Consider the following 25630-nt stretch of genomic DNA (forward strand, 5'->3'; position numbering starts at 1 on the left):
AATTCATAAAAATAATATTCCTTCCTCTTGTCCAGTAGTTGACAGCATAGACAACTCTACCTACAAACTGGTCATACATTTATCCAAATCACTGTTCTCTCTCTCTCTCACAGGCAACTCTCCTTCTTTTATAAAATTTCACTGCACTTTAAAACTTAAAAAAAAAAAAAAATTATGTCAGAATCTTGACAGATTCTGACATCATTGGTAGAGACCCTTAATCTTATTAAGCCATATTACCTCTCTGATATAATTGAATTATTGAAATTCATCGTTTATTCTAGTTACTACTTATGGAAAAGAAAAAAAAAAATACATATATATATATTATTCAAATTAAGTGGATATTGAATCCAACATTATTTCAAAGCCTAATAACGAAACTACAAGAGTTTTGTGCCAAATATAGAAACTATAAAAGTTTTGGCAGATCCAAGCATAAGCAAACTTTCATGACAGGGGCAACTCGTAGTAAAGGTGGAGTAAGCTCTGATCACTATCCTTAGTATTTCCCATAATGTAAAACACATCTCCTAGCAGACATGTATGATGTTATACATTATGGGGGGGGGGGCACTACTCAGACTGGTTTCAACCTTTGTTGAGGTCTCATCAGTGGTTCAGGTTAAAGTGATGCAGAACTTCAACCTTAGTATTTACATCTGGGTCTGGCTCCCACTGACAAAACCTCAACAAAGGTCAAAACTGGTCTGGGTAGTGACATTTTTATATCATGAAGTACTGTTATCATAATTGCACTGTCCAGAACCAAACATCAGTAGTTCAAAATGATAATAGAGCTGATGTGGCTACCACTATGTGTAATCAGTGATACTACCTAATGTGATACTACCACTTTGCTTTTTAAACACTTGAAGTGACTAGAAATCATGTGTGGACTCAAGAGGAAAGATGTTTTCTCCATTTTTGCCTTTAAACAATATGAGTAATGTCACATGTAATGAAGAGACCTAACATTTTTTTCAGCGGTACAGCTTTTTAAAATGGTTATTCTCATAATTTACATAAACTTACAATCGCTATAGTAAGTTAAAGATTCGTATTTCCCTCTTGATCAATCAGCTACGAATCTTTAACTTACCATAGTGATTGCAGCGCTTGTGGGTATCATTTCCATGGATGATCTGAATCCTTTCTTTTAAGCTTACTAAAACCTTAAACTTTCTTTTAAGGACTTAACTACACAATAGCACCTAAAAAGGTAAACAAATTGGATTTTATCTACCACATAGAAAGAGATATCAGGTCCCTACCTAACAATATAGCAGATAAAATACGACTAGAAACTAGTAATGTCCTGAACACTGAGAAAACCATACAGAACAATCTCACAGAAACAGAACTAGCAGCAATTAAGTCATTAAAAGCCAAACAAAACATAATAATAACGAAATCGGATAAAGGCAATGCCACTGTCGTCCTTGACAAGTCAACATACGTACTTCAAATGAATCAACTAGTAGCCGATAACAACACATATAAGCTGGTAAATTATAACCCAACAAACAGGATAAAGGATAAAACAGAGAAACTACTCAATTCCCTCACTTCTTGGCCACCAGACATGGTTAAAAAACTCAAATCCCACTAGGCCCCCCCCCCCCCCAGAATATATGGGGCCCCGAAAATACACAAACAAAATGTGCCCCTTCGACCAATCGTAGAAAGATTGGTCTTTCTATTCTATTCCCAATTACCACTTAACCAAGAAATTAGCGGCAATACTCAAGGAGTTGGTAAGTCGTTCCCTTTCCTACATAAAAAACGCACAACACTTTATAAACAAAATTAAAAACATAACACTCGACCAAGACGACTTACTAGTCAGTTTCAATGTTTCTGCCATTTTCACTAATGTCCCCCCATCGTTGACACAATTCTTCTACTACAGAACAGATTTCCACCCAACATTACGGCCCTCTTTGCCCACGTACTACAGTCTGGTTACTTCGTGTGGCAAAACAAATTTTACCTACAGAAAGAAGGTACAGCCATGGGCTCACCACTACCCCCCCCCCCTCCCATCGCTAACTTCTACATGAAAACCTTTGCGCAAAGGGCTCTTGATTCCACCACGCTAACACCGACCGTCTGGCTTAGATACGTTGACGATGTGTTTGCAATCTGGCCGCACGGGCGACAAACACTAAACACATTCCTTAGCCGCCTGAACAAACAACACGAACGCATACAATTCACCATCAAAATTGAAAATCAAAATTCGCTCCCGTTCCTAGACACACTAGTCACATGTCTTACTTCAGGGCAGTCTATCCTTCATGGTCTACCGAAAACTGACTCACACTGGCCAATACATACATGCTAATTCATACCACCGCTCATCACAAAAATAGGGAGTCATTAACACCCTTAGAAACAGAGCTACAACAATTTGCTCCAACCAGCAAGCCCTGAAACAAGAACTAAAAATCATCAGTGACACGTTCATAAATAATGGCTATAACAAAAATACTATTAATAAAATACTCCATAAAACAACAAAAAAACGAATCTAGATTATAGTAAAACCATAGCCATCCCATACATTAAAGGGCTATTAGAAAAAATCAACAGAATCCTACAACATTATAACCTCAATGCCACCTTCAAACCACCCACTAAACTTAAAACCATATTCAACTCCTCTAAGGATCCTCTCCTCCCATTAGCACATCCTGGAGTCTATTGCATCCGCTGTACCTGTAACTTACCGTACGTTGGTGAAACAGGATGGACAATCCCTATACGCAAAAAAGAACACATTAAATATGACCATTATGGTGAAGCAGGCCTCTCAGACCACGCACTCAACATCTTACACCAAATCAACTGGAAAAGCACCCGCTCTTTACAGCACACAAAAACCTGGTATGAAAGGAAATTTAAGGAAGCCTGCGAAATCCTGATAAACCACCCAAATATCAACAACAAAGATGGCATGAAAATTCGAAGGATCTAGATGGCACACATTCAGCCTACCTAATATATAAGATCCAGCATAAGTCAGGACTCTAGCCAATCATCAGCTAGTATTAGAAACCATTCCATACCAACTGGCTGGAATGTACAAGTATAATCATGATGTTAATATATGTAAATAATATATAAATGTATTTCTACAACCAACAGATAACACTAATAATAGGACTCTAGCGTTGATGTATAATTTATTATTATTTTTTTTTTTTTTTCACCAGAGGTCAGGCCAACAGTTGTTGCAGTGGTTGGTCACTACAATCAAACTTTCACAAACCAGTTTGATTGTAGTGTAATTTGTTTTCTGTGTATTGTTGTATGCTCCAGAAGATGACCTTGACATAAAGGTCGAAACGTCGAATGTAGATTTTAATTATATTAAACTAAAGTTTTTATTCAAACACGGTAGTTGTCTCCATAATTTTCAAAAATGCAATCTTACTACCACTATTCTGTAAGTGCATAGAAAGAGTCTAGGCAGATGATATATGATGCTACTGCTTAGACCATCATTTGCAGAGAAGTTGGGTGAATTCTTCATGTGTATGCATAGCATTTAATCCGTTATTGTATATTCCATGTCTTTCCCAATTTCATCGGAAATTATAAACCACAAAAAACTCGAATTTGGAAGACTTTTGGAAGTTTGCCTCCAAAAATCTTCCAGATTTAATGTTTTATCAATTAATGAATAATAAAAATTTCCCTAATACTAATACTGTGGGATCCTTCATATCAAAGAGTTTCCAATTTAAATATCCTCTTTTTGATTTTCAGTGGCAAAAAATATTTCTGACCATTCGTTTAAATTCAGATCTTGTCTCTGTTCTCTTTCTGTCTCTAACTGGCTGAACTTTTTCTTTCTTTTAATGTTAATTTTTTTCTAGTCCAACTTTCTTAATAGTAAAGTCATCTATCTTCCTTAGCTTTAGTATTCCTGTGCTACTAATCGAGCAAGCAAAGATGTGCAAATGGTGCATGTTCTCTTATGCATGCATCATCTTACAAAATCATTGTGATTTACTGCTGTTTAAGCAGTAGGACCTAACAGAAGATAGCTTTGTCTCTTCCTTCATACATTATCATTTTAATTAAATTACTTTTGTTACAGCAGAGCTAGCTTTGTAATCTTTCTCTCTTTTGGTAACTTTCTTTTATGATGATAAGAAAAATATCACTGAAAATTGCAAGATGATACTGCAGGGGTTAGCACAGCATAGTAACAGTGGCAGCAGGTGACTGAGTATAATAGTTCTGTGTGAGAGATGATATGATACAGATCTTGAATACAGTTGGTTTTAAAGCAGAAAGCAGAAGGGGGGTGATGATCATTATGTTCAGTATCCTTTCATGCTAGTGATTTGTTCTGATCATAAACGTGTGCCTTTTTTTTTTTTTCTTTTTTTTTTTTTTGTAAAAATGATTAAAATTAATATAACAAAACAAAAAAATGGCTATGATACCCATAATGTGCAACATACATTATTCCATGTTTGTTGTGCATTATGGTATGTATGCACTGCATCCTTCACCTTTGATTGCTGGTAGTTGGTGTCTTTTACACAGTTTGGCTGATTGAGCAAGGCCAGGACTGTATGGAGATAGACATTATGATACAGCATCACAGTACAGTAGATGCAACTTAACATCTTGTGATCTAGCAGGTGCAAATAAAGTTTTATGTTGCATCACTTTTTTTCTGCTTCAAGATTGAGATTGGATTTTTTTTTTTTTTTTTATTATTTCCACAAGCACATCATGTTTCCATTCCAGATTCTGTCATATGCTCTCAGACTCATAGTGGATGTTCAGTTTATTATGAATGAAAATACATCTCTGAAAGGTATCATCTTTCTTGTGACATCACTTCATAAGGGTTGCAGGCAGTAGATGCCCAAACAGTTCTGCTCATAATAGTTTGCAAGCTTTATGGGAATCCATCTTGTGTACATTTTATAGAAGTAATGTCTGTGGGTAATTTAATAGGCAAAAAACATAGTCGGTTAGAGTTTTCCACTTACCCACACTACTGTTAATATCAAGAATAAATACAGGCATTTTCATTTGGTGATATAGATGAGGTGTTCTGGTCATTCTGTAAGTGGCAGCACTTCAGACAATTTGAATGTCAGAATCTACTCATCATAATCAAATTCCTGATATGTATCCTCAGAGTAAAAGATATGACATTCACAGATCCAGCACCCATGTGCTATCTTTAAATTTTCTTATGTAACAAGCAATGTGAGACAAAAAAAAAAAGAGACTAAAATGTTAAGGATGTTTCTGACTTACCTTCATTATTCTACTAATACATTATTAATTTTATATATTTATCCACACATAAGGGGTACAAGAACCTATAGCACATCAGTGGTGTGTGAGGTATAAATATGAAGCAATTTGTTTCACATTAAGTTGTTTTGTATCCCATAATGACCAGTACACTTCCTTCTCGGTTGTATATAATGCCATACATTATGATGCAAGCTACTACTTAGACTGGTTTCAACTGTTGTTGAAATCTTGTTAGTGGGAGCTAACTCTTACTTTATTCATGGGCTATGGATAAAGTTAAAAATGAGAAATTGTCAAGTCTAATGTATTTTCTGACCCCACTTGCTTCCCTTCCAGCTGCACTAATCCAATAAGTAAAGGTGTGGAGAGATTTGCTGTACCAACATTCCCAAGACAAATTGTTCACAAGCTCACTTGACCATTTTTCAAATACTGTCTCTCTTTTGCAATAATTTGTTTAAATACACTGTTAGTGGTGAACATCTTCTAGGCTAGAGTTTCCCAAATTTTTCCTGCAACGGAACACTTCACAAATCCTGAAATTTTAATGGAACACCTTGGTGAGTTGAGTATCATCGGTCTCATATTCAGTGTAAAGCTTAACGCACGCTATCGTTGAAGCAGGCTTTATCGCATAACGAAAATGCAACAACGCACACTACAGGCGTGCTGGGTCACATCGCATTGACCGTGCTTATGACCGCACGTTTCCTAGAATAGATACCTTCGTACTTCACTCGTGCTCGGAGATGTCGACAACCATGGGTGGCTGAGTCAAAGGCAGCACACGCTGGCCTTAATAGCACAGTCCATGCAAAATGAGGAGCACCTGATTTTCAAACATATTTGAACTTGTCGCAGCATTTAAAACAATTACTGGCTAATATTAATTTTGATAATTTTTTTGTGGAACACAGTTTGGGAAACCTTGTTCTAGGCAAACAGTAACAGTCTAGTAATAATTTCTTCCTCGAAGAGTCTCATAATCACTTTCATCTTCATATTGTCAATATTATATGGCTGCTAAATGACCTTATCTTTTTAACTCTTGCACTTCATTTAATTGGCTGATTATTGCTTCTGTCATTCAAATATCTCTTAAAGATACATAAACATTTATTCCTGTTCAACTTTAAATTCTCCTTTCTTGTGTATGCCTCATTTCGAGATGTGCTCCAAAGATGGTCAAGAGAATAATCAGAAATATCAACTGGTTTTGATCTCCATCTGCCTTTTCTGTATATACTGAAGCTTGAAATATCGGTGTGCAGATGATCAAAAACTGTTTCTGAAATGGCCAAAACCAGGAAACTTGCTGCATGTAACAATAATAACGTTAATCATCATCAGAAAATTGCTCCAAATGAATCTGATTATATGGATTCTGATCTTTCCACAAATCTTTACATCATCAAAGAAGATATGGTGTGTGATCAAGATTTCTTGGACACAACCTGTGTGTGTGTGTGTGTGTGTGTGTGTGTGTGTGTGTGTGTGTGTGTGTGTGTGTGTGTGTGTGTGTGTGTAATTTAAAGGTTTATTTTCATTTCAGGCAGTAACAGCTAACACCATCAAAGAAGTCTGCACAAAATATCTATATGACAGATGCCCAGCTGTTGCTGCTGTTGGTAAGTATTCTTTTTCTTGGTTTAATACACAAATCATGTAGCATTTAAAGATAATCATGATGTTATAGGGAATTTCTGTATGCAGTTAGCAGCTTGTGATAAATCAGAAAACATTTTGGCTGAAATGTTGAGGATGCTGCTGAGTTTTCCTCATATTATCCGACAAATATCATTAATTGTAACAATACTAGCATCAGAAGATCGGTCCAAATGAATGTGATCGTTATTTTGGTCTTCTGATCTTTCTGCAAATGTATGTCATCATCATCATCCAAAGGTTTGATGGTTGCATTTTAACTGATATTCCTAAACTCATTGTTAAAAGCTTGACACTGTATCTAGCATAATAGCTTGTTCTGTTATCAGGGGCGGCTCGTGCATAGGGCACTGCAGCACTCCCAAGTTTTCTCAATATATAAATATTGATATATTTATTAATTTATTTATATTTGCTTGTAATATTTAATTTTATCATCAACAATCCTATACAATTCTCTTGTTTTGTATAAAAAATAATAAAAATCCATCTTGTAGCACTTAGGAGGGCGAAGGACGCTAGCAGCACTGCGTGTACTGCAGTGTCATATTGCTACATGCGCAAGCATATGCACATCATAGTGAGATGCGAATGCGGCACTGTCCGTTGTACAGTTCTGCTGTTGTTTATATGCAGTTTGCCAGTAATAGAGTGTTCGTAGTGCTTATCGTGTTTACTCCGTCTCTTTAATATTTCAACATTACAATTAAAGACATAACATTTGTTATGGTTTTTAGTTTAGAACACTATTGGAGTTATTGACAATTATGACCTCAGAATTTTTAAGTAATCGTGAATTATACTAAACTATAATTTTATCGATAATAAACAATATTTTTTCATGTTTAATTTTTAAAAAAAAATTTTTACCATAATTTTGATATTTTATCCAAACGCGCATATACTATACTTACAGTATGTACGTATGTATATTTCAAAAGTTGCAGCACCCCACGATTTCAAGCCACAAGCTGCCACTGTCTGTTATTGACGTCAGAAATCTGTATAAAATGACAATACTCATCATAGCTACATGTTGGTTTCCCACTTAAACTGACTTGGATACAGTTTATTATTATTAACACCAGATGTAGACCAAAAGACTCATTGCAGGAGCTACACATCGTGCACAAAACTCATCAAACTCTGCTTTAAACTCATTCAACATATCTGCATTCACCATACTGTCAGGTAATATATTCCACTCACCAACCACTTTACAGGCAGAGAATCTACTCCTTTCTCCCTTGCTAGCAGTGTCCAGGGATGTCTTCTTGTTCTTCCCCCCCCCCCCTCCCATTCAGTGATAAATTTCCTCTACATTAAGCCAGTAAAATCCCAACAAACATCTTAATATCATATCTTAATCATCTAAATATATATATATATATATTTTTTTTTTTCCCCATGGGGCTTTGCAAATTGCATCCCCTCAAACTGTCTTCATATCCTACATTCCATAGACCAGTTACTGCCTTAGTCAGTCTTGTGTAGACCCTTTCAAATATTTTCATCACTGTGGAAACCCGATGATTGTGGTCAGCCAAACCAAATCTATGCATAGTAATCCATATGAGGCCTTATACAGTGGAATCATAATTTTACCCTTTACTACTTCTGCATGTTCATGTTCCTTGCATCATTACCATAATCCAATATGATGACCTCACAACTTGTGCACTATCCTTGTCTCCTCAATTCTTCATTGTTTGCCCACTACATTTCAGAACCTTACCTATGCAACATTGAACTGACAGTTCCACTCACTTGTCCATTCATACATTCTATTTGAGTCCTTCTGCAGGTCTAAAATATCTGCTTGACATCAATATCATTCTTCCCAATTTTGCATTATCCGCAAACAGCAAACAAGTCATCTATTCAACTCACTAATATGGTATTACTAATTTAGTTACTAACTTGTGTGGCATTCTAACAAATTTGTAAAATCTAAAGTATACCACCATATGTGCATCTCTCTTGGCTAGTGCATCCATCACTGTGTTATAGTATATAACAAGCTGATGAATGCATTTGGTGAAACATGACCTCCTTTTAACAAAATCTGCTTTTACAGTCGTGGAGATTATTGCTGTTATCAGTCCGCTTATGTATCCTAGCTCTCACCAGCCTCTCCAACACCTTAACACAACTCCAGAAATGAAGATCAGCCTTTGTGAATGGAAACAATTTTTCCTTCCTTCCACTCCTTTGGAACCTGTGCTGTTACAAAATTCTCATTACAGAGTAAGCCAAGGCTGATGCTAGCTTCCTGGAACATTCTAATACGAGATACATGTTGATATACCATCAAGTTCAATTGTCTTATTGTTATAAAGAAGATTACTTAACTCCTTGTACACATCCTGCATGCTCATCAGTAAGCCATCTTTTTCCCAAATTCTATACACTTGGGCTTTTTGGAATTTGACATTGATGATGAAATGACCTGATGATTTGCTCACTGAATACCTCAGCTATGTCCTCTGCCATTTTTATCCATCTATCAAGAAAAAGAAACTTTGGAACTTGATAATTGAAGTTTCTCTTATAAAAGGAAAAATGCTTATCAGATATTAAATGTTTCATTTGAACAGTAATGATTTAACAATTGGTTCAGAAAATATTATTATTAAAAGAAGCCTCCAGGGAGTCAGAGACTCATCGAGGGCTGCCACATACTACACACACACACCAGCTATCATACTTATTCTTGAATTCATTCACACTGCTTGCATTCACAACATCCAAAGGTGATCCATTCCAATTTCGCACCACCCTCTGAGAGAAAAATCTAGCCCTCTTGTCCTTTCCCCCACCCTCCATAAATTGAAAATTTCCATCAATCGGAATCCTGTGTGACTCTTTTAGAAGTTTATATGTCTCAATCATATCACCCCCTTTCTCCTGTTTGCTAGTGTCTGCAGCCTGCAAATTCTCAACCTGTCTTCATAATCAGTATTCCACATTCCTGATATCATTTTTAACACTTTCCTTTTTACCCTCTCCAATATATCAGAATCACAACTGAAACCAGGAGACCAGACCTGCGCACAATAGTCCAAGTGAGGTCTTATCAAGGCCTTGTAAAGAGGCAAAATAACATCCTTATTTTTACATGTGAACATTCATTTCAGCATTGCAATTATCTTTTGAGTTGTATTTGCAATCTTTGCCACATGGCCCCTGAACTTCAACTTCCTATCTTTTAACACTCCAAGATCCCTAGCCTCATCAGTTTCTTCTAGCTTAATCCCACTAATATAATACATTGGATATCTAATCATGCCGAAGTGAATGACTTTACATTTACTGACATTGAACTGACACCCATTTTCCCATGCCCACAATTCCAGCCTATTCAAGTCATTCTGCAAAGACTGCATATCAGCAGCATTCCTGATTACCCTACCTATCTTTGCATCATCAGCATATAGCTTTGTATCGCTCGTCAAATCCTTCCCAGTATCATTAATGTACAGATTGAATAACAGTGGACCAAGCACTGATCCTTATGGTACACCACTTGTTATTTTTTATTTTTTTTTTATTAATCTTTGTACTAGTTATGGGCAGTACTACCCTTACATCATGTCCAGACTTGATATAGGCCTAAGCCTTACCCTATGCCTGTTCTAGTTATCATTGTAGTCATTCTCTGGTGGCAATGCCATGCCACCAGTGTGCCCTGTAGGGTCCTCAAGGAAAGAACTTTTATATCCTTCTGTGTAAGCCCAAGCTGTTTTAAGTCCTTATAACTATCTGCGCTCCATATGCCATGTAAAGAAATGGTGGCACTGGTAAACCTCGGAGTTGCCCCATGCTCCTCCCGTATCTTACTAACTAGATCTTGGTTATTTTTGTAGTAGTTCACTTTATTATTATGGCTGTAGGCTAGTGGGCACCCTGTTCCCACCACATGGGCATCAACTACCCAAACATCACCATCTCATTTAATCACTAAGCCTGGCTTACGCAAACCTGCGGAGGACCTATAATGTGGTTCCACTGCTGTCACCCAACCTTTGTTTTAAAGCAGTTGTTCAGAATGGAGACCACGGCGTCATGCCTCCGCATGCGGAGCCCATGGGTGCAGAAGCAACACTGGACTATATGAGACAATGTCTCACTGTAGTGGCAGCCAGCCCTACAGTTGGAGTCGTCACTACCCCATCAAGCTGTGCAGGCTCGAGTAGGCAGGACATTGATCCTCATCCTGATAAGGTCAATATACTCGAATCCAGGGAGGAGCCCTTACCCAATCATGCTGGGGAGAGAACAGAGATGCCCACCTCTTGTGTTCTGCAAGTGCTGACTCAATTAAGGTACCCTGATAATGGGACCAGCCTTTAGCCCGCCTGAAGTCTTCTTGTATTAATGGACTATAGGAAGCCTCTCTACAGATAGGGGAAGAAGATAGTTCTAACCTTACTATTCTTTAAACCTTGCAGACTCAGATCCCCGTATACCACTTTCTGATATCTGTCAGTCAGCCATCCTCTTATCCTTGCTAATATTGTATAATCCAAACCCATTTTCTCCAATTTATGCAACAGTCTGCAAAATCCAAAAGTACCATGGTGTATCCATTCCCCTTGCTAGTTCAATGGTTAAATTGTTATAGACTGTGAGCAAGTTGCTAAAACATACCTTCCCATGGTAAACCCATGTTGTTCATTGCAAAGTAGAAATTCACTGTCATCCTATTTCTGAATGCGGGCCCTAACCAATTTTTCCAAAATCTTTACCACCACTCCTGAGATACTAATTGGTCGATAGTTGGATACATCAGTCTTTGCACCACCCTTGTGCAATGGAATTACCCTACATTCCTTCCATTCCTGTGGAATCTTCCCTGTTCTGAGACTCATATTAAACATCCTGGTCAAAGGAATGGCCAGTTCAGCTGAACAGTCTTTTAGAACACGTGCTGATATTCCATCAGTCCCTATTGCTGAATTCTTATTCAATTTGTGCAACAGCTCTAATACCTCGGCCTCACACACACCTGCGTTTCTTCATCTAGTGAAGAGGTAACAGTGAGCTAATTGTTGCGTTTACCAGGTTGATAGCTTTTAGCAAAATGGGCACTTATTAACTGAAAATATATAAAGCAAACAGAATTTTAAGTGTTTGATAATTTTCCTTCCTTTAAATACTTGGGATCATATATACAAGAAGATGGTAGACTCAGCTCAAAAAAATCAGCTAACGCCTTTTTATTCCCCGTATACAGGGAGTAGGCGAGGCCATTTAGCCCTATCTAACTTTTGGAGACTGAGTGGGCGGTTCAATCTCCACTGGTACCAATCAGAGATAGATGGCCCAAGGCTATCACTAATTAAGCGGTACTCAGTGAAGAGAGACGGCTCAAATGTGCCGCCATCTCGTGGTCCCTAACCCTAACACACTATATTTAATGTCTGAAATAATGTGGGTTCTACGGTCGATTTTCTTGAGTTTACAGGACGAAAAACCCGAGTTTCCGGGAGGAAAAACTTGCTTGCCCGTGCCAGAGATCGACTAACTCGGGAACCGGTCGAAAAAAGGCTTAGAAAAATTTCCTCTAGTCGCCGACTAGAGGAAATTTTTTTTTAGAGGAATTTTTTTAGAGGAAAAAGTCGAAACCAAGTCTTCCTTCGTGCGGCCAAGCGCGGTGGTTGGCAAACGCCACATCCACTGAGCTACACAGGCTCCTGTGTAGATGGTAGACTAGACACAGAAATTAACAACAGGATAACCTGGGGAACAAAGCTATTCTATGTAACAAAAGGCCCACTCTTAGATAAGAAAGAAGTCACCCAGAATACCAAAATGCAGTGTACTGTTCAGTGTTTCTACCAACATTAACATATATCTTTTTAGTATCAAAAATTTGTATCCAATGATGTTTTAGTAAGGATAGTTCGCCTTCGTCTTTTTGTAGCATGCACATTACGATAATATCCAGTGCGTAACCACCTTAGAGATGTTGAAAATATAATATGAAGCATATCGTATACGGAATGATTCAAAATTTATACTCATTTTGAAGATTTTCTACTGCTTACCCCCCCCCTTATCCTCTCCTGGAATTCAATTACATAACTACTCTAAATTTCTACGGGTTTGAAAATGTTTCCAAATAGTATTCAAAATCTATTACTTCATTTTACAGTTTTGACAAAAGAAATAAGGCAATAAAATTGTTGTACTGTGAAGCTTCTAATTCTGTACTATTTCTTTGCAATCTAAAATCAACTGTTCTACTGTCTGCTGAAATTTTAGAAATACTATGCTATATTTTCACCATGTAAAACTGTTCATATGCATATCTGCTAGATCATAGGCTTATCTGTTAGATTGTTCATATGCATACCACACAAAAGAAAGTTCAGTAGTATTATTTTTGTTTCTTTTTCTTAAAATAATCTAAATATTTTTACTTCTACCTCTGCTGCTGGTTGCTATTTCTGAAGTAATCTACGTTTTAGGAATACTTGCTAGCTAATCCTCTTAGCTGGAGGAAAAGCTAAAGGCTTAGATTACGCTCGCTATTGAGAAAGAAAACAGAGTGCACTTAGCCAGAAGTCACACTAAAGTGCCTCAAGCTGTAGTGTGAGATACATCAAGAATGTCCTCTTTCATTTTCAATTGTTGATTAGTAGACATCCGAACATGGAAAGAAATGCAAATATTTCTTTTACGGGCTGATATAGTATTTATGCTAAAATAAGTTCTTAATTTATAATGATCATTTTTATTATTGAAAAATTATAAATAAATTGTTTGATTCAATTATCTTGAAAGAGGATTTGGGGGGGGGGGGTTATAGACATTCAACCTGCAGATATTTCAGAGAATTTATATTATAAATCATTCGCAAGACAACTGTTACAAATGTAAATCACTTGGGGAACATGCCCATTTATTTTAGTGTAAATAGTTGCAAAGGTTTAGCTACTTCAACAATGCCACATGTCTAAACTAGAAGAAAATGTTGTTATATATGCTGATGTTACTCTTACATAAATAATTTTTTCTGACATGATTTCTCTATTAGTTATAATGTAATCAGTTTACAGATTTTTGCCTTCTTGCTTTCTCCCATGTTATATGCAGTGATTTCTTCTTTGTACTACAAGAAAAAAAAATCGGATAATACAAGAAAAATATGTAGTATTTTCTTTTTCATTGGGTGAATTTACAATTTCTTTCTTTGTGTTTTGAAAAGAAAGTACAAATGTTTTTTTGTTACTATTTTTGCCATTATAACATCTGACACAATTATAAGAGTGACATTTTACCGTTTTTCTCCCACATAAGAAAAAGAAAGATGACAATAATGTTGATTCTATCGAACTTCATTGTAGCAGAAATTTTTATTACAAAACTTTGTAATATATATATATATATATATATATATATATATATATAAGCAAAAGTATCACTTACTATAAAATTGGAGCATAATATCTGAACTAGCAGAAAATATATACATATCAATTTAAATCATAAACGTTAATTCAATTTCATTTCATTTTGTAATGACCGAATTGTACAGGAAAACCAAGAAGGTGAAAGTGCAAAGAACAGTAGATTACAATATAAAGAAAAAAAAAATTAGTGATATGATTAAAGAATTTCATGTTATTCTCTATAAAGCAAAGTCACTCAAGCACATCCTTCAGGAAATCTGCGAAGTATTCTTCGAAATATGATTTTGAACAAAAATATAACATAATCTCGAATGCTGGCAGCTGGTTTTTTTAAATATTTCAAATAATTATCGTGAATTAATTTCTTCGGGAACAAAGAAATTGTTTTGTGGAGTAAGCGATTAGAAAAAATTAGTGCAAAAAAAAATTAAAAATGAAATTGGTTCTCCAAGGTAAGGCAATATTTAAGTGAAGAAACTATGCAAAGGTCTTTATTTTGCCCAGTCATTAAAATTGTATTGTACAATAAAAAGAGAAAATAAAAATAATTTCTATATTTTTAGTCCATCCAATATAACTAAGAGTCAGTTACCTAGCATAGAACGAGGAACTGCATTTCTTGTAATAAGCAACTGAGACACAGGTATAAGCTTGAGATAATCTGATTAAGTGTTCTCTTCAGCGTGAGGGATTATCACACCTTCTAAACAACATGATGGCCAAATTGCACTTCTTATCCATGTTCTTTCAACAGGTCATCTGAATCATATCTAGATTTAGCTGGATGTCTGTAGACATCCTGGCTGGTTGGAGAGTTAAGGCACAAAGTTTTATTGTTTGTAAATGAACGTGATTCTGATTTTGCATCGCTCCTTGTTGATGAAGTATGGTTATCAACACTATCCTATCTTTCAGACATTTATTCAAAATTAAATGAACTAAATCTCTCCCTTCAGGGAAATTCTTTAACTGTTCTTGATACCTACGACAAAATAAAGGCATTCGAGAAAAAACTGGTGTTATGGATTAGTTATATGAAAGAGACAATTTGCACCTTTTACAACATCGGAATCATTTTTGGTGAAAAATGATATTTTCGTTCATTCTGAGTTTCTGGAAAGGGTTTTTAAAACACTGAAACAGAATTTTGAAACATATTTTCCAAATAACTTTTATAAGAAATGTCTGTGGATTCGATCCATTTCAGTATTACAGTCACGAGAACGACCTTTTGTTATCAAAAAAAGAACAGTTAATTGAGTTTTCAAGTGACAGTGGACTTAAAATGCAATTCCGTGATCTTGGTTTGACTCTATTCTGAATCTTGTCTTCAGTAAGAAGTGAATTTCCCGAATTATTTGAAGAAGCATTGAAAATCGTCATGCAGTTTTCTACAACCTATCTTTGTGAGAAAGGATTTTCATCGCTCCTTCAAATAAAAACAAAATACAGAAATCATCTCAGTGTGTGTGTGTGTGAGCCAATCTTCGACTGAAGTTGACCGATGTTGAGCCATCATTTAAATTAAGGGGCATTACATCCCATATTGTTTCATAGCCGAATAAGAAACTCAAAGATTTTCATGCCGAATATAGAAAGTATATAAAGTTCGGCGAGTGTACGCAAATACCTGGATAGTGCAATGCCGGGGCAACTCATAGTAAGGGTGGAGCAAGCTCCGTTCACTGTTCTTGGTATTTACCCATAATGTGAAACCCAGCTCCTAGGAGCTATATGACTGCTTTACATTATGAGAGAAGGTCACTACCCAGACTGGTTTCGACCTTTATTGAGGTCTCATCAATGAGTAGGCAGACCTAGATAATACCAAGTTTGTAGCGAACAGAACTTACATACCCTACTATAAAAATTGCCAAGAAAGTGTCCTAACAAATTACTAAATATATGAAGAGCCAAAAGCTTCAATTCAGCGACATGAAATTATTTAAATTAAGGGATATTACATCCCATATTATTTCATAGCCAAATAAGAAACTCAGAGTTTCATGCCGAATATAGAAACTATATAAAGTTCGGCTAGTCGGAGACTTGTCGATATTACCCTATTAGAGGTAAGGGATATTACCTCTCCCTTTCGGGAGAGGTAAATATCCCTTAACTTAAATAATTTCATGGTGCCAAATTGAAGCTTTTGGCTCTTCATATATTTAGTAATAATTATATCATATTATTTATTAATTTAATAAAAATTATAACATTGTTCAATGATGATACACTTTTAATTGTTTACTTCCAATTTAATTATGTTTCCATATGTATTCACAGCATGCTTTTAGATTTATTGTGTTATAAATGGCACAGTTTTTCTCAAATGTTGGTAATCCCCAAATAGTTTTTTTTTTTTTTTAATTACATAACTTAGTGGTCCATAAAATTGTTTTAGGCATTTTACTGGTCCTTGGGCTTAGAAAGGTTGAGAAACGCTGCCTTATACAGTACGTAACAGAGGGTACATGAGGATCAAGGGTATTGGATTTGATCATCTCATCAGATGATGATGATATAAATGGAGTGTCAAATCTTCCACTAGTTGCTAAGTTTGACCATGAGGTGATCACCTGCAGGGAGATCAGTCGTTTGAGGACATCTGTTGGAAAGGGATATATGCGCAATTATATGGCTGGTAATTATGAAAAGCTCAGGAAACAGTTTGCAGCAATAAATTTGAAAGAGGAACTAAATGGAAAAGATATCAATGCTGCTTGGGCCCTACTCAAGAACTGTTTAGTTGAGACAATATCAGAACGTATTCCAAAGGTTAAGAGGATAAATAGAGCAGGCGTGAAATGAATGGGATAAGGTATGCAATCTGGAAGAAGCACAAGATGAGTAGTTATAACAGCTAGTTGCATGAGAAGTATAAAGAACAGAACAGGTGAGGAAGGTGACTCACTTGATAAGAGTAGCAAAAGTGCAGTATGAGCAGCAGTTAGCTAATGCGGCTCAAAAAATCCTAGGGAAATTTTTCAATATGCGATCAGTAGAAGAAAGAATGATTATGGAAGGATGGCATTGATTGGTGAAAATGGAGGGATGATAACTTCTGCAGAGGACTGAATTAAATACAATGCCTGCTGGAAAGCAGCTTGGCCTGGATGTGTTGCAAACAGTGCAACCATGCAAACATCTACATTATCAGCTGAAATCATTAGTTTGGCACAGGAAATTGGTGGAGAATGTTTTGATACATTTAGCCAGAATGATGTAGACGAATTGCTTGTGAATAATGCCTTAAGTGATGATGACATTGGATATCGATTAACTTTAAATATTGTCGAAGATCCAGAAAACGATAGTGAAGCGGAAGAAAAACTGTCCCCTCACTGCAAATATAATTCGAGAAGGTCTTGAACTGTGCAATAAATTGGAAAATCATTTTCTTGTTAATGACACAAATTCTGAACGAGCCTTTAACATTGGAATTTAAATTCCAACGTAAGCTGAAGAACTGTATATCTGGATATTGCAAGCTGTATAAAAATTAGTAAAATCATCGTCGCAAAGTTTAATCACTGATTACATTGTCAGAAGAAAAAAAATCAGCACAGAATGAGGGTGAAGCTAATTCTGTTTGTGAAGAACCATTCCCTTTACTATACAGATCTGATGCGCTGATCTGTATATCACTTTCATCACCATATCTTCTGGTGATGAAAGTGATATCGCCCCAGTTCACAAATGTTGCCGAATATTGTCTAATAGTGACAATAATTCTGATGACAAGATGTTAAAAAAAAAAAAAAAAATGTTCCTTTTCAATAAAATTAAATGAATAAAGCTTTAAAACAAATTTAGGCATTCTTATTAATTATATGAAGAACCAAAGGCTTCAATTCGGCGACATATAAACTTATTTAAGTTAAGGGATATTATATCCCATATTGTTTCATAGCCGAATAAGAAACTCAGAGTTTCTTATTCGGCTCAAATATTTACTATATTTGGCATGAAACTCAGAGTTTCATGCCAAATATAGTAAATATATAAAGTTCAGCAGGTCCAAGTGTAAGCAAATACCTGGATAGTGTTACAACTGACCCTTTTGGGAGTGCAACATTGAGGCAACTCATGGTAAGGGTGGAGCAAGCTCCGATCACTATTCTTGATATGTCCCCATAATGTGAAACCCAGCTCCTAGGAACTGTATTACTGTTCTACATTATGAGTGAGAGAAGGTCACTACCCAGATCGGTTTCAACCTTTATTGAAGTCTCATCAGTGAGTAGGTAGACCTAGAAATACCAAGTTTGTAGCATACTTTTCCTGAATTTTTATAAACTTTTTTATGCGATATTTGGTTTATTTAAATTCATTGCTTCGGTTTTATGCGGTTTTAGAAAAGTATGGAACGTATCCCTAATTCTTCAACATAAGTTAGGTCTTTTTTGTGCGATTTTTTTATATGCGGTTTTCTGTGGATCATATCTACCGCATAAAAAGAGACCTGACTGTACATCAGAGAAGAAATAATAAATGTGTAGTGGGTTTTATAGGGAAGCAAGGAAACAGACACAAATCTTCTACTGTATTTATGTGAGGCTGATACAGAACCATCCATCGTGATGGAAGAATTATGGAAAGCCATCAAGTCAGCAAAGAATAATAAAAGTCCTGGAAAGATGCTGTATTAGCAAAAACAGACAAAATCATATTTTGTGTGTTTTTGCTAATAACCTCCACATAGTCTTTAAAGGAATGCGGAGAACCGACCAGGGCTTCTGACCTAATGTCCAATCCTCACCTTCTCGTGGTGCACCCTGTTGGATATCTACCTGGATACTGAACAAACGAGGATGGACTAGCAATTTGGGATTTAGCCAACCAAATTGTATTCCTATTGGTTAAACCAAAATACAAAATGATAGTACAACATGACAAAATTTCATGTCGGCTGGGGCGTCGCCCGGTTAAACAAGGCCCCCGTTGTTTTCGTCAGGGCGAACAGCAAAAAGTCAGCTACTGGAACAAATCTGAAAACACACCCCAAATCAAACATCACTAGAGTTAAAGATCGGTACTATCAACATAAGAAGCCTGAATGTCAAAGAAATGGAGCTAGCGGAGGAATTAGATAAGTACCAGATCGACATAATAGAGGTGACTGAAACAAAAAAGACAAAAACTGGTGAGATCTTTCTGAGCAATAAATACAAAATGTTATATTCAGGCAATGACAATCAAGGAAATGAAGGAGTAGCCATAGTATTCAACACAAAATACGAGGCTCATCTTCTTGAATGGCAGGCAGTGTCAAGTAGAGTGATTTGGGCAAATATTAGAATGGGGAATTGGACAATGAGACTTATTTGTGCCTTTGGTCCCACAGAAGGTTCTACTAAGGTAGAAGTGGAGGAATGTTTTGAGGCTCTAGAGAAAGCTACTGACACAATGAAAAAGGAAAAGTTGGTCCTTGTTGGAGATCTAAATAGCAAAGTAGGAAATGATTGTCAGACATACAAAAATGTTTCGGAAAATTTGGAGAAAAGAGCAAAACTAATAATAATGGCAAATACCTGTTGGATTTCTGCTCAGGACATGGACTGGTTATTATACTAACACCATGTTCCAACATAAAAATGTGCACAAATTCACATGGAGAGAAGAGGCAAGGAATAAGAAATGTCTCATTGACTATGTTATTGATGATAGTGATGTTTTCTCCCTGGTGCAGGACACCAGAGCGTACAGAGGATTTGAAATTGTAAGTGATCACTATTTAGTCTTGAGCAGGATAAAATTGAATTTCATATTGAAAAGAATAACATATAAGAAAGTTTTAAAGCGAATAAAAGTTGAGCAGCTCTCAGATGTGAACTGTAGACTAAAATCCACAAAGAATGTTGAAGGAAAAATGAAAGAGTTCGAGAACAGGAACCAAACCTTGGAGATTCGGTGGCAAGCCTTGAAGAAAACCCTGATTGATTCAGCTAGAGAGGCATGTGGTGAAGTTGTCTGCAAAGATAGAAAAATTAGAACTCCATGGTGGACACAGGAAGTTAAAGAGGCAGTAGTGAAGGAAAAGAAGAAAACGTATCAAATGTTCCTGGCAAATAAGTCAGCTTGTGCTCTTAGGGAATGCAGAGGACAAATGTAAGAAAGCTAAACAATGTGTAAAACTAGCTAAACAAAAGTCATGGGAGTACTTTGGCAAGAACATAGAAAATAAATATCAAGAAGGTTGCAAGATATTCTCGAGGTTGTTGAAGAAGCTTAGGAATGGAGAAAAGAGTGCTGTAAAAGGAGTTAGAGATGATAAAGGTGACATGAAAACAGGAGAAAAAGATATCCTTGAAGTATGGAGTAATTATTTCAAAAATTTGCTAAATGAAACAAGCAGTGATGACAGCACAGTGATAAAAAAAAAACACTGACCACGCATATAGTCAGGAATACATATCCATACTTGAAGTATAAAAAGCCTTCAAAGGCTTGAAATGTGGAAAGGCAGGAGGAGTAGATGATATTCGACCAGAAATGCTGAAGTATGGTGCTATAAAAGTCTTACAGTGGCTGCACTGCATAGTTCAGATCCCTGGACAGAGGGACGAATTTCAGACGATTGGAGTAGAGCTCTCATAGTACCCATATATAAAAAGGGAATAAAACTGAATGTGAGAATTACAGAGGTATATCCTGGCAAGATCTATGCAAGTATATTTGAGAAACGGTTGAGAAGAATTGCGGAAGAAAAGCTTGGTGAAGAACAAGCTGGATTCACATCAAATAGAAGCTGTCAGGATCAGATCTTCACTTTATGACAAATATTTGAGAAATCATGGGAATATAACAAAGATCTATATTTAAGTTTTGTCGATTTGGAAAAGGCATATTACAAGGTGCCAAGAGAGAAGCTATTCAATACGCTACAGTTATATGGTGTCAATGGGGCATTATATCAAGCAATACTTTATTTGATATACAAACTAGTCTTTATTTGAGCTCTATGTCAGCAGTTAGAATGAAAGAAGTTGAGGAAGATAGTTTAATGTTAAAACTGGTGTGAGACAAGGATGTACATTATCCCCTCTGTTATTCATAATCTATATGGATCACATTATGAAGGAAAGTGGTATTAAACATATCAAAATTGGAGATGTTAATGTCAGCTCTTTGTTTTATGCAGACAATGTTATACTTCTAAATAAATCCGCTGCAAGATTCTCTGGCTAAATTGAATAACTGTTGTAATAGATATGGTATGAAAGTCAGCATTAAAAAGACAAAGACAATGAAAATAGGTAGAATCATTGAAAATGTCAACTGTGTTGTGAATGGAGAACCTGTGGAACAAGTAACACATTTCAGCTACTTAGGCACGATTTTTAGTGAAGATGGTAAATTAAATATGGAAATAGATAACAGAATCAACAAAGCTGGTATGGTAGGAAGTCAATTGATATGGAATAAGAGAGAAATTAGTCGGAACACTAAATTAGCTGTATACAAGACAGTGTTCAAACCAGTTTTAACTTATGGATCTGAGAGCTGGGTCAGAAGTAAAACACTTGACCAAAGACTAGAGATCGCAGATATGAGAGTCCTGAGAAAGATTAGAGGCGTGAACAGATGGCATCAATGGCAATATCATATTAAAAACAGAATATTCGGAAAGAACTTGACATTGTCAGCATCCAGGAATGCATTAGCAGAGCTAATCTCAGGTGGTATGGTCACTTAAACAGAATGGGCAAGGAAAGATTAGCAAAACAAGTGTTCTCTGCCAAGTTGTCAGGAAAATGACCCAGAGTAAGGCCAAGATATAGGTGGATTGATATGGTACAAAGTGCCTTAGAGGATAGAAATATAAGATCTGGTAATGTTGGAGTCTTGACAAGTAACAGACTGATTTGGAGGAAAATTGTAGATAGAAAGTTAGTGATGATGTAAATTTTTCATGTAGTACTATCATATCCTGTACACCCCTTGAGGGTACATGGCAGGAATTTGAGGAGGAGGAGGATGATGTATTATTAAATTGATTTTAATGATGCTGATTTCGGAAAAAAGGTAGTGCGTAAAATATTTATACATCGATTTATACATTTATACATACATACATTTATACATACCATCGATGTTAGCTGAGCAGGGGAAGCAATAGAAGGATGTCAACTTGTTGGCGAAATGCTTGCCATATTTACTCGAAAATAACTTGCCCTCGTGTATAACTCGCACCCCTGATTTTACTTTACGAAAAAAGACATTAAAAAGTTTTTCATATACCTCGCACACGAAAAATGTTTAAACATGTTCACGTCGCGGCGATAGTAACTCGCTCCTCGCAGTTAACAACACATCCTCCCCAACATCCAATATACTGCAGATGCAAGAAAAAGTTTTATTGTATCCCTGAACAGAGCCTTTTGCAGCCTGTGTAATATATTTCTCAACAAATAATCAATTACAGACAGCTGGAATAAAAAAAGGTGCTAACTAATAAATCACATGTCCCCTCTCACAAACTATACTATATCGACTCGATCAAAACCCATATGTTGCACTGGAAACACAGTATCTAACTAAAAACTATTGTCCAATTTTTCAATTACATGAAATAAGTGTTTGTTTTATTGCATTTGAAATGCTCATGTCATTATGACAGATCACAAAGGCTAATTTCAAATAAAGTTCTACCATGAATTGAAATATGCCGTATAAAGCATGTGAATTCCCCTGCCAGCTCAAACACAAACAAGCATCAATAAAATTCAACCATGAGTAGAAACTGTGGGAGTTGAGCCCACCAGTAATGTGAAGTTCTGTCAGAACAATAAATGACACCTCATTCTGAATGTGTTAAAACTAAGAAATATATAGTGAATGTTGTTATGACAGCTTCAGATGGTATGGAATTGGTTGAAGAGAATTAGCATTTCAATTCAACAATTGTAGGTTGCCTTTGTCTTTGGGTTGCACGATTTTTTCTTAATACTGCACCAATCATATGCAAGTCGTGTTTATAACTGATCTCTGGTGTAAAACCAAATTTAACTTGTATTGTAACAGTTAAAAAAAAAAAAAAAAAAGTGGTTGAATAATCTATAAGCGTATAAAAGGAAAAACCTCTTTAAATGGTTGGCGAACCTATGATATAGGTTTGCCATCTTTGGTCTAGAGCAGTGTTTCTCAACTTTTTTTTTTGGATCATGCCCCACCTCAACGTCTCAAAGATTTCGATGCCCCCCTTCCCTGCTAGCATAATTGTCAGCCAAATTCTGAAAAAGTATAATATAAATATGTTCATGTACATTTTCTAATTGCCCCCCCAAAATATTCAAATTGATGCCTGTGGGGCATATGCCCCACATTGAGAAACACTGGTCTAGGGGAAGTGGCTGGTCTTTAGTAGAGTGGATAAGGGATGCCAATTTCTTATATGGTTTGTAACAGGTGGTCAGGTCATTTTTTTTTTGGGGGGGGGGGGGGTTGTAGCCATTGGCTAAGAAGGTGGTAAGGATATGATTAAGTTTAGTAGTAAGGGCATTGTTATCTGTATAAATTAATTTTGATCTGTTATATACAGTTTTTATAATCCCGTATTGTTGTGGGGGGGGGGGGTGATTGCTAGTGAATGTATCTACCTGTATGGGTTGATTTTCTGTAAACAGAAAAGGCCAGGGATCCATCAGGCTGGTATGTAATCAGAGTGTCTAGGAAAGGAAAACAACCACAGTTGTTTTCCTTTTCCAAGGTGAACTGGATTCTGGGGGTGTTAATTTATAGTATAACCAAATAAAAAAACTTTCAAGAGACAAAATTGTTGATATTAGGGGATAAATGAAAAGTGGAATGAAAACGATAGTTTTAAGATAATAACTTCCTTTTATTTTTAAGAGAAAGAGATATAGTAACTTAAGAGTAAGTAACTTATTGCTGCTGCGCTTGTCTCAGTTTTATCTTTATTATTATTATTATACTTCTACAAACTATACTTGGATTTGATAGATTTAGTGAGTTTTTTGGTTGTTAAAGAAAATGGGAGATTAATCACCACATATTAATTATGGATGATATCAATTTGAATCTCTTTCAGGACCAGTTGAAGGCCTAACAGATTACAACAGAATTCGAAGCAAGATGTATTGGGTTCGTGTGTAAAATTATTTTCTCATAGGTCTTTTTGTAAATGTTCTTGTATGATGAATTTCGTAAGTTGCATTATTAGTTGGATAATGTTTGCTAATAGTCTTTCATATATAATTGTATAGAAGAAATAAAAATGAAATAAATTTATTCTAATCAGTTGAGTTTGACTTTATTATTTCTCTTATTTAAAAAAATTCTATACTTTAATATAATTTCTTCCTGTTATTAAATTTCCTACTTCTGAACTTGATTAATTTTGGCTTTTATATCTTTGTTACTTCTTGAGTTTTTCTTCATTAACAAAATTAAAGGAATTGTCATAGAATCAGTGTAGTAAATTGTAAGTTTTGTAAATTGCATTCTTCCATAGCAAATATCCAGTACTATTTTACTCAGTTGGAGATGTGTTAATGAATTGAAGTCGGCTTGGTTGGCCGAGTGGTTAGCCTGTCCGGTCTCCATCCAAGAAGCTGTTGGTTCAAAACCTTCCAAGGGCATTGATTGAGTGTCCTACAAACCATATGTACTGCTGTGTCCCATACCAAAAAATCAAATCAGTTACTCAATTCACTCTAGTTAACTCAGTCACTTATAATAAACTAGAATTTTTACTTAACAGTAATTTTGTTGCAAACAAAATTTACTATAGCAGAGCTTATACATTTTTTACTGTTTTGATATTTGTCCTACGTTCATATAGTGAAAAGTTATGTAATTCAAAATTAAAATTTTATTTAATTATTCTTAACCCATGGATATAATAATATCAAACTGTAAAGGTAAAAAAAAGGCAGGGTTGAATGGTTTTAAGAACTAAAGTGTAGTAAAGTGGCTTTCTTCCTGCGTATTCTGTGGTGGGTATCTAGTGCATGGTCCACAAGTCCTGAGTGTCTGTATTGGTGAAACTGGATGTAGTCTTTGTGTTCGGATATCCCGATATTAGCTGTCCTGCCTGTTTGGCCGTAGTAGGATGGTTAACAACTGCAAGGGATCTGGTATACCCAAGGTAGGTCTAGGGGAAGTGGCTAGTCTTTGGTGGAGCAGATAAGGGATGCCAATTTCTTATATGGTTTGTAACAGGTAGTCAGGTCATATTTTTTTTTAGTATTTTTGTTAGACATGCCCCAGATATAAGGAATGGTGAT

The 25630-nt window shown here is 35.9% G+C and overlaps 1 protein-coding gene across 1 annotated transcript in view; it reads left to right on the forward strand.

Annotated features, from left to right (window-relative positions):
* Positions 1-24646, forward strand: part of UQCR-C1 (Ubiquinol-cytochrome c reductase core protein 1) — a 258580-nt gene extending 233934 nt beyond the window's left edge. Inside the window, exons 13-14 of the mRNA XM_090403677.1 lie at positions 6848-6923; positions 24433-24646. Of these exons, the coding sequence (XP_090259803.1) occupies positions 6848-6923; positions 24433-24497 (141 nt within the window). The 3' untranslated portion in view covers positions 24498-24646. The remainder of the gene's footprint in view (positions 1-6847; positions 6924-24432) is intronic.
* Positions 24647-25630: the final 984 nt, after the last annotated feature.

The sequence above is a fragment of the Typopeltis vanoorti genome, chromosome 2 (assembly GCF_054136105.1).
Source record: "Typopeltis vanoorti isolate ZY-2024b chromosome 2, IOZ_Tvanoo_1.0, whole genome shotgun sequence".
NCBI classification, from domain to species: Eukaryota; Metazoa; Arthropoda; class Arachnida; order Uropygi; family Thelyphonidae; genus Typopeltis; species Typopeltis vanoorti.